Below are 10,599 nucleotides of genomic sequence, written 5' to 3' on the forward strand. Positions count from 1 at the left end.
TAAAATATACCAAGCAAGAAAAACTTGTGTTTTCCAGTCTAGCCTGTTGGGGCACCATGCCCTGTCTCCAATGTCCACCCTCATCATTCCCTAGGTAAAATTTATATTGCCGTTTTTTCTGGCTTAGATAAAGAAACACTTACGACTGCACACACTGAGTTTTTAATAACCTAGGGAAATCGCTTCCATGCTCGGAAATGCTGACTTCTGAGAGGTTCCTCTGATGTTGGATCCCCAAAGCCAAACCAAACCTGCTGCCATCGGGTTGACTAAGACTTACAGACATGTGTTACGCAGTCGCTCCGCTCCAGATTGTTGTTGTTGTTGCAATTTTTTTCTTAATCATTTTATTAGGGGCTCATACAACTCTTATCACAACCCATACATACATCAGTTGTGTAAAGTACATTTGTACATTCATTGCCATCATCATTCTCAAAACATTTGCTCTAAACCTAAGCCCCTGGCATCAGCTCCTCATTTTTTCCCCTCCCTCCCCACTTGCGACTCCCCCATGAACCCTTGATAATTTATAAATTATTATTTTGTCATACCTCCTCCCTGGGGGACGAACAACAGAAAAGTGGGTGAAGGGAGGCATCGGGCAGTGTTGTTGTAATTTTTATAGAAGCAGAGAGCCAAGCCTGTATTTCACAGGCCACTGGCTGGGTCCTGACTGCCAGCCTAGAGGTCACGGAATGAAAAAAGAAGAAACCCACTGCCATTGGATTGATGCCACGCGTTTAGCAACCCTGCAAAGGGTTTCTGCCACCATAAACCTTGATGGGTGCAGACAGCCTCATCTTCCTCCCGCAGATGACTGTCAGGGTTCAACCACCACCTGGCGGTCAGCAGCCCCACGCAGAACAGCAGTGCCACCAGAGCTCCTGTTCCACTGCGTGGTCAAACGCAAACTTGCTGAACTCCCGGGGGCCTCATCCTGGGGTCTCACGGTCTCTGGACATGTTGCCAGAGGAACCAGTTCCTGGAGGAGTGTATCTGGCTTGGTAAAGTAGAGGGTGGCAAAGAAGAAAACAACGCTCACCGAGATGGATGGACACAGTGGCTGCAAGAATGGGCTCGACCGAGCCATGGTTGTGAGGGTGGCGCAGGGCCGGGCAGTGTGCTTCCTCTGTTGCATACGGCTGCTGCGAGCCTCCACCACGCCTAACAGCAACAAGAACAACTCAGCACGTGACAATTTAATAATGCTGAGTAGAGAAGAACAGTAAGATTCACAGGTTTGAATGATAGGATGGTGTTTCTGTCCCTTGAATATGTAGGAGCCAAATCTCTTTCACAGCCTGAAGCAGCAACGCTTCATAGGCTTCACAGCAGTTCAACCTGGACGAGCAGTCCCCTGGCAAAGCCCCATGAGTGCCTGCTGAAATATGCAGAAGGACATGCTCGCTCGTTCTCTGCACACCAGCATAGATTACTGAAAAAACAGCATCTTGGGCGCCATCAGATTACCAAGCTCCCTAAACTCCCCGTGCAGAATGCTGGGTTTTCACCTGTATGTGCTCAGTTTCATCAAAAACCAGCATAATGTCACTTAGCACCATAAGCATGTAGACCGCGTGTGCTAGAGATGTTTGGGACCTGAGAAACAGGGCAGGAGGGGTACAGGAGAGGAATTATGGACTTGAGCATTTAAGAAGAAAGCTGCTGAATCAAATTTAGCAATATTTCTTCACGGGGCTATAAAAGTTAGCAATTTGGTTGGCTTTAACATCATTCTGGTTTGGTTTAGCATTCTTAAATATCTCTACCTGTAGCCTTTTTACAAAGATGGCACCGAAGGCAAAGAAGGAAGCTCCTGCCCCTCCCAAAACGGAAGCCAAGCAAAGGCTTTAAAAGCCAAGAAGGCCGTGCTGAAAAACATCCACAGCCACACAAAAAAAAGATCCGCACGTCACCCACCTTCCGGCGGCCCAAGACCTTGAGACTCAGAAGGCAGCCCAAATACCCGCGGAAGAGTGCCCCCAGGAGAAATAAGTCGGACCATCATGCCTTCATCACGTTCCCCTGGACCACAGAGTCTGCCGTGAAGAAGATCGAAGAGAACAACACACTTGTGTTCACTGTGGATGTCAAAGCCAACAAGCACCAGATCAAAAGGCTGTGAAGAAGCTCGATGACACTGACGTAGCCAAGGTCAACACCTGGATCGGGCCTGACGGTGAGAAGAAGGCCTATGTTTGACTGGCTCCTGACCATGACGCATTCGATGTTGCCAACAAATTGGAATCATCTAAACTGAGCCCCGCTGGCTAATGCTAAATATAAACTTCTTCAATACGTGAAATATATATGTAAATCTCTACATGTAAAATCAATTTGTAAAATAGATTTCTTATTTGCAAGAATTCTTAAACATGCATGATGACTGGCCAGATAGAGAATTTTGAGAGCCCTCATGAGCATAAATCTCTCCTATAGATGCAGACCAGCTTCCACTAGCATAACAGTAAATACATTACAGAGTATTGTTACTTGAATAAAATATCTGTCAAGCCAAAAAAAGAGTGGATCATGACATCATCTCCAAAGTAACTCAGACTCTGCTCCCCCTCTCCGCAGCCACCAGCTATATCATCTCAGTGCGCCTATTCGAAGGGCCGCCGCCTGGTCTTCTTCTTGCAGTCCCCTTTGCTTTCTCTTGCCCAGGCCCCACCGAGCAACTAAGACATCTTGTTTAACACTGTGTAGGGCTGAACACTCAGCTCTACTCCACTACTCGCTAGCACAGCGTGATCGGTACCGAGCCTGCCACCACACCACACCACATACAGTTGTATAACATTTTACATAATGTCTGAGGCACTCTTTTTAGGCATCAAATAATAGGCAGTGCAGGACTGGTGATCCTGAGACAGGAAACAATAACGGTGGACTTTCTGCCTTGGGATACTTTCCTGCTGTGTTGAAAAGCAGTTCCCAAAGAGTGGTGAGGTGGCCCAGCTAAGGAAGCAAAGTCCCCAGTTCTGGGCAGCTGATGCCCAACTCTCCCTTTTCCTCAGTGTGTGCCTGCGCTCTGTCCTCTCAGCTCTTCAAACCCCCCCAGGTCCTCTCCTGTCCGGACCTGCACCCTCACTGTGCCCTTCACCCAGAATATCCTTCCTCTTTACGTGCTTGGCCCCTCTTTTCTTCAGGCCTTCATTTTATCACCAAAGACAATATTCCTGGCCACCTAATATGAAGTAGGTGCTTTCCCCTCCATAACTCCCATCTCTATAGCAACAGCGTGTTTATTTCCTTCGTTGGCACTACTACAATTTGTGATTATGCATTTTGATATTTATTGGTTATGTATCTGTAGTCCCCATTAGCAACGTGTCACCTCTCACTGGACAGGAAGCAGACTGGCCCAGTGCTCTGCTCTCCCTGATAGATGGTGCTTGGCATTTAGGACTGTTGCAGTTCGATGCTGTGGCGTCAGCTCCAGCCTGTGTCCAACAGATCGGCCTAATGCAGGACATCATTTGACTTCTGACTGCTGTTGTCAAAGCACTGATTAAGGATCCAAGTAAAATGAAATTCTTGACAACTTGAATTTTCTCTCCATTTATCATGATGTTATCTATCCAGTTTTGAACAGTTTTTTCTTTATATCGAGTTAGAATCCATACTGAAGGCTGTAATCCTTGAACAAGTATGGTGAAAGGGTTCAACTCTAATGCATACCTTCCCTAATTTTATGCCATGCAGCACCTCCTTGTTCTATTTGAACAGCTGCCTCGATGTTCAGGTTCTGCATGATTCTTTGCAATGTTATCTGCGGTTTGTTTTGACCTACCTAGTTAAATGCATTGCATAATCAATGAAGTGTAAACACATCTTTCTGATATTCTTTGCTTCAGCCATAATCTGACATCAACTATGATGGCCCCTCATTCTGAATCCATCTTTAATTTCTGGCAACTCCCTGTTAATGTACTACAGCAACCATTTTTAATTTATCTTCAGCAATGTTTTCCTTGTATGTGATATCAACGATATTGTTCAATAATTTGAGCATCCACATGGATCACCTTTCTTTGAAATGAGCAAGAATGTGGATCTTTCTCAGTTTATTGGCCAGGTACTGTCTTCCAAATATGTTGACATCAACAAGTGAGTGCTTCCAGCACTATATCAGGGTTGGGATTTTTTTAAACAATTCACTTGGTATTCCATCCATTCTTAGAGCCTTATTTTTCACTAGTACCAGCTTGGACTTTTTCCTTCTATATCATTAGTTCTTGATCATATGCTACCTTTTGAATTAGATGAGTGTTGCTCAGTTCTTTTTAGAATAGTATCCTGTGTATACCTCTGATTTTCTTTTAATACTTCCTGCGTCGTTGAATATCTAACCCATAGAATCCTATAGTATTGCAATTCAAGGCTTGAATTTCTTTTCCTTTGGTTCTTTCAGCTTGAGATAGGTGTTTTTTCCCCTCTCTGTTTTCTAACTCAACATCTTTACATATTGCATTATATTGCTTTATTTTGTCTTCGGGGGCTGCCTTTTGAACACTTCTGCTCTGCTCTAGCTACTCCTCTTAATTCAAGAGAAAGCTTCAATGTCAGTACTACCTACAGCATTCTGTAGACACAGTGCTACCCCGATCCACATTTCAACACCATTCTTTAAGAGAATGGACGAAGTAGTCAGCTTTATGTGGAAATCAAAGAGACACAGTATAAGCAAAGCACTATTAAGGAAGAACAAAGTAGGTGACCTCTGACCTCCAGATATCAAAACCTGTCCCTCAGCCACAGTAGTCAGAACCTCCTGGTACTGGTACAGTGACCGAGTAACTGAGAATCAGAAGTAAATCCATGCACTTGACCTTGGACAAAGAGCCAGAGCACATTAAATTGGGAAGAGAGTTTCTCTTTAACAAATGGTGTCTCAAAACTGGCTATCACTGGCCGAATAATGAAATGGGAGCTCTATCTCACACCATACGCAAAATATGGACTTCAGCTGGATCAGAGACCAAAATATAAATCCTAGAACTATAAAAATCAATGAAAAAAAAAACAGACAAACTCAGAGTCTATAATACATGACATAAGTACACTATCAAGCAAACTGAAAACATCAGAAGACATACTAGCTGACTGGAACGTCCTAAAAAAGACTTACATGCATCAAAACAGTGAAAAAACAAAGGATAGTCTCTAAAATGTATCGAAAAGTTCAATACCTCAAAGAGAAAAAGCCAGATAATCCAGTTTTTCAATGGGCACAGAACATGAGCTTCCACTTCACCAAGGAAACCGTTCGGTCAGTTTGCTAGGTTTCATTCTCTAGAGAACAAAACCAGTGAGACATGTGTGCTTGAGTGTATATAAAGAAAAAAGTACCTTAGGGAAGTGGCTCACGTAGTTTCGGAAGTGAGTAAGACTGCTCTGATAAAGTCCATGGGTCAACTGTTAAGCTGAAGGCCCTTCTTGCCTCATAGCTGCTGGAGCTGACAAACCTAGAAGCAGGAAGACAAACCCAGAAACAGAAAGGCCACAGGCCAGTGGAAGCAGTGGTGGATGAAGCCGCAGGCCACAGAGTTGTATGATAGCTCCCAGGGTTGTCAGGCACTATGGAGGGCCACGGGCTTAAGTTCAGAGAATGTAATAGGTAAAATGAGTGGACTGACGTGGGCAGAGTAGGTCAGTGAGATGCATGCAGGAGCCAGGCCAGCAAGAAGAAAGAAATCTTCCTTAATTAGAAATAAACCTCATCCTTTTTTCTTTTCTTTCTTTGTTTTTTTAAAGCCTCATTCCTGGTGCAATTTCTTTTCAATTGCATTAGTACTATGCCCTGATGCCTGAGGAAAGGGTACTCCAACCTAATCTTCCCACAACTACTGGGATGCTCACAGCAGCTCCCATCCTGGAGTCGATTACATTACATTAGATTCCACCATGGAAAAGGCGCCAACTGCCAAGCCCCTGAGAACCCTGGTCCAAGTGGACACAAAACCTAACTCACAGGCGGCCCACAAACGTGAAGAAAGCACTGACACTAATTAACCATTAGGAATATGCACATCAAGACAACAATGAGATTTTTATCTCACCCCCACAGTAATAGTGAAGTTCAGGGAACAACAAAGCAAACACAGAAAACAGCAAATACTGACAAGGGTGGGGAGAGATTGGAACCCTCAGACAGAACTGGTAGGGCTGGAATATGCTATGGCACTCCCTCAAAAAATTGGGATTAGAATTACCATATGATCCAACAATCCCTCTACTTGGTATACATCCCAATATATGTAAGAGCCACAGCGCATGCATGCGTGTGCACACACACACATACACAAGGGTATCCCCCCAAAAAATGCTCTGAATAGAGTGGAGTTTCGTAGTATGCATTTTTCCCACTAGGTGAGCATCGAGCAACTTACTATGAGTTAGTGCACCCACTGGTGTCGCCTGGGAATGAATGCTCTGTGGTTACAGAGAATTTTTTCCTAAAAGCAGTTTTGCTCAAACCTTGATTTTTGTGATGGCTGATTTAAGTGAGCAGCTGCAGCTGTGAAAAATGCCACAGAAACTGTTGTGATGGGAGAAACTCGTGTATGAGTGGTTTTTTTCGTTTCAAAAACGGTGAAATGTCGGTTGATGACAAACCTCATTCTGGTCGTCCATCAACTTCCCAAATGGTCGAAAATGTCGACTCCTAGTGCATTTGGAGTTCATTCCATCAGGTCAAACTGTTAATCAAGCTTTCTATTTAGAGGTCCTGGAAAGATTGCGTAACAGTATGTGACAAAAACGGCCTGATTTGTGGAAGATGGGGGACTGGTTTTTCCACCACGACAATGCACCTGTTCACACAGCCATCTCACTGGGTCACTTTTGGCAAAACACAGCATGGCTTTCTTGCCCCACACATCTCACTCACCTGACCTCTCTCCGTGTGACTTCTTGTTTCCGCAAATGAGGAGGGACATGAAGGGACTGTAATTTGACTACGTAGAAGAGGCGAAGGAAATAAACGAGGGAGGTGCTGTCAACCATCAAACAGATGAGTTTGAAAATGTTTCCGAGAATGGAATTTGACAAATGTATTCAGTGTAATGGAGAGGACTTTGAAGATGATACAGTTGTTTTGTTTTAAAAAAAATTAAATACGTAGCTTTGAAAAAAATTTGGTTGTTGGTGGTAGTGGTTTTTAGCCTCCACCCCCACCCCCACCCCCTGGTCAGCTGTGAATTGTTGGATGTAAGTAAGACTGATGGCCTGCTCTGTTAGCCTTCACCCAACATGAGGGATCCGTCTTGCGGCACTGCATCTGACAGCGTTCCACTGCTCTGCGTGAGACTTTCAGGATCTGACCGTGTTCCACTGCTATCCCCAGGGTTGTCAGGGGCTTTGCTCTGTCCATTAAGTCAACTCTGAGGTTGTCTGTGAGTGCCTTCCCACTAAGGAACTTACTTTCTGGCACTTTAGCAGCCAGGGTTCCACTGCTGTTCCTACAGTTTTCAAGAGCTGATCTCGCAGAAGTGAACCACCAGTTACCTCTTCCAAGTCTGTTCTTAGTCTGGAGGCTCTGCTGAAACCTGTTCATCCATCTTCTATTATCCTCTAACCTTGGCCCTCTAATCTAATAATCCTTGGGCTTAGCCTTTCTCGTGGTAGGAGATTGCGTGAGCTCTGCACAGCTGGCTCCTTCGAGGCAGGAATCATGCCAAGCGTATGGTGAAAACTCAGTGAATGTGGCAAAATTGAGTGTCTGAACTTTACGAGATGGCAGGGAACTCCTTTTATTTTTGGCCAAAGATATCCAGTTTTTTCAACCTCATGATATTGCCTTAATGTTTTAAGTAGCCTTAAAAGAGAACCTCTGATTCCACCGTGTGATGACTATCCAGAAGAGGCAGATTCTCGCTGATAGGAAATGGAAGAGTGGCTCGGGGGCTCGGGGGAAATTGAGAATGACGGCTAATGTTCTGAGGAGACCGGGGTTTGCTGGGGGTTAGGTGTCAGAGGTTCCAGCCCAGTTAACCAGCAGTTATTAGGAGAAAGATGAGACTGCGCTCATGAAGATGTAGAGCCTCAACTGGATGTAGGCTTGCTTTGCGTTGGAATCAACTCAGTGGCAGTGAATTTGGAGTTGGGTATGAGCTGTCTTGAGGGGAAGGTGGAAATGTTCTAAAATTGAAAGTGGTGGTTGGTTACACAGCGCTGAAAACCACTCAATTATAGCTTTAAATGGATTAATTGCAAATAATATAAACCAGTGGGTGAAGGGAGACATTGGACAGTGTAAGATATGACAAAATAATAATTTATAAATTATCAAGGGTTCGTGAGGGAGGGGAGGGGAGGAGGGAGGGGGGAAATGAGGAGCTGATGCCAAGGGTTTAAGTGGAGAGCAAATGTTTTGAGAATGATGATACAATGCAAATGTGCTTGATACAATTGACGTATGTATGGATTGTGATAACAGTTGTATGAGCCCCCAATAAAATGATTTTTTTTACAAAAAGGATAACCTTTGGGTTTGTTTTTTATAGCTAACATGGGAAACTAAATGCTGGAAATTCATTACATGATTTCCTCTGAGTAATAGAATGTCGATACCTGTTGTTTCTTTAGTCCAGCGGCTCTCAACCTATAGGTCGTGACCCCTTTGGGAGTCAAATGACCCTTTCACAGGGGTCGCCTAATTCACAACAGTAGCAAAATTAGTTATGATGTAGTAACGAAAATAATGTTATGGTGGGAGGGGGTCACCACACATGAGGAACTGTATTAAAGGGTCGCAGCATTAGGAAGGTGGAGAACCACTGCTTTAGGCACAATTATTTCTCATTCAGAAACCCAGGCCATTGTGGAGATGGGGATCATCTGAGAGGAAACTGAACTGAACAACTATTATGCAAAATCAGGAATTGTGCTGAAGTAACATTGAAATGACAGACTCTGTGTTTGTCTTTCAGGCAGCAGAACCAATTGAAGTGAAGTTTCCAACGGCAGCATCCGGACCGGCTTCCGTGGCGGCCGAGCCGCCCAGTGCTGAGAAGGAAGTAGACCCTGGCAACATCCCGACTGCCATCAAGTACCAAGACGACAATTCTCTTGCCCATCCAAATGTAAGCTCCTTAAACCTGCAGCGTGTCACTAGAAATCTGATTGATGGAAAATATTTTAAACTGCTGTCCTTTGGAACTGACACAGGAGCACTAGAGGAAGTCGACTCCTATGCTTGATTTACTGAAAATAGAGAGCTGACCCCAGTCCATGGAGTTAACACATGTATTAGAATTTTCCATGCCCCAAGAGTGGACCTTTCTTCTGGAACAATGGTTCACAACCTTCCTAATGCCTCGACCCTTTCATACAGTTCCTCATGTGGTGGTGACCCCCAACCATACAATTATTTTCATTACTACTTCATAACTGTAATTTCGCTACAGTTAGGATTCAGGTGACCCCTGCGAAAGGGCCGTTCAACCCCAAAGGGGTCGTGACCCACAGGTTGAGAACCGCTGTTCTAGCAGTATCCTTTTTATAGTGTAAAAATATTAATACTAGGCAAAGAAAAGAGGTTTTTGGTGGTTGTTGTTTTGTTTTTAAAAATACTCTGAACAATCGAATCCTGGCCGTGTTCTGGTTTGCTCATTGCTCACTCACGTGAGCGAGCCCCTAGCCCTGCGTTTGCCCCACCATCTGAGAAGTGCTGTGATCACCTGTGTCACACGGACAGTGGAAGAAGACCTCCACAGCTAACGTGCAGACTAGGCCTTTCGCCTCCAACGCATTTGAACATTATTCATTCTAAATAGATGAACTTCAGTTATAACCAAGAGTTAACTAGTGTCCAAACTTTGTCCTGAAATATGTATTCAAAAATATTATCTGTACTGTGAGGTCTAATCTAAATTATGTGAAGGCAATAACTTTATTTTCCTTTTTCTTTTTCTGATTTCAGTTATTTATTGAGAAAGCAGAAGCTGAGGATAAATGGTTCAAGAGATTAATCAGTCTCCGACAAGAAAGGCTAATGGGCAGTCCTGTCGCCTAAGGAGCATGCATATGTTGGAATGGATAGTAACATTAAAAGTCTAGGTTTTTAAATCCCCCAACATTAACTTTTTGCTCTTAAAAATAATTTAGCTAATTACATAAAAAATCAATCCCATTTAATTATTTTCCCATTTAGGCAGGCTTGAATATGTATTGCTTTGAACAACAGCCTATAAAAATGAGATGTCATTGATCTTGTATTAAAATCATTTTTAAAATCTTTGTTCACCTTTTTAAAAATGTTTAGGTACAATAATAAACTAGATATTCAAACAATGAGCATGTTAAAGCTTAAAATGATAATAACATTTATTTTAAAGCTTCCCCCCAAATTAAGTAAATTGGTGGTTTTGCTTACAGATCAGCATCTACTTGTGTGCTTCTTTGAAACATGTTACAGATCTTGGCTTGTCCTTTTAGAACTCACATGTTTTTGCTACATCTAGCCAGTTGGCCAAGGATCCCTGGTGGCACAATGGTTTAAGTATTTGGCTGCAAACCAAAACTAAAGCGGTTAGAAATGCCCCTCACCCAACCCCCACCCCGGGTAGTACTGTGGGAGAAAGATGAGGG

General features: G+C 43.6%; 1 protein-coding gene across 1 annotated transcript in view; it reads left to right on the forward strand.

Moving 5' to 3' along the window:
- The window catches only part of LOC123522530 (serine/Arginine-related protein 53-like), a 27,980-nt gene extending 17,595 nt beyond the window's left edge, over positions 1–10,385 (forward strand). Inside the window, exons 3-4 of the mRNA XM_045297660.1 lie at positions 8,940–9,092; positions 9,932–10,385. Of these exons, the coding sequence (XP_045153595.1) occupies positions 8,940–9,092; positions 9,932–10,024 (246 nt within the window). The 3' untranslated portion in view covers positions 10,025–10,385. The remainder of the gene's footprint in view (positions 1–8,939; positions 9,093–9,931) is intronic.
- The last annotated feature ends 214 nt before the right edge of the window (positions 10,386–10,599 follow it).

This window comes from Echinops telfairi, unplaced genomic scaffold, assembly GCF_000313985.2.
Source record: "Echinops telfairi isolate 266 unplaced genomic scaffold, ASM31398v2 ScPeMD7_7420;HRSCAF=8458, whole genome shotgun sequence".
In the NCBI taxonomy this organism is placed as follows: Eukaryota; Metazoa; Chordata; class Mammalia; order Afrosoricida; family Tenrecidae; genus Echinops; species Echinops telfairi.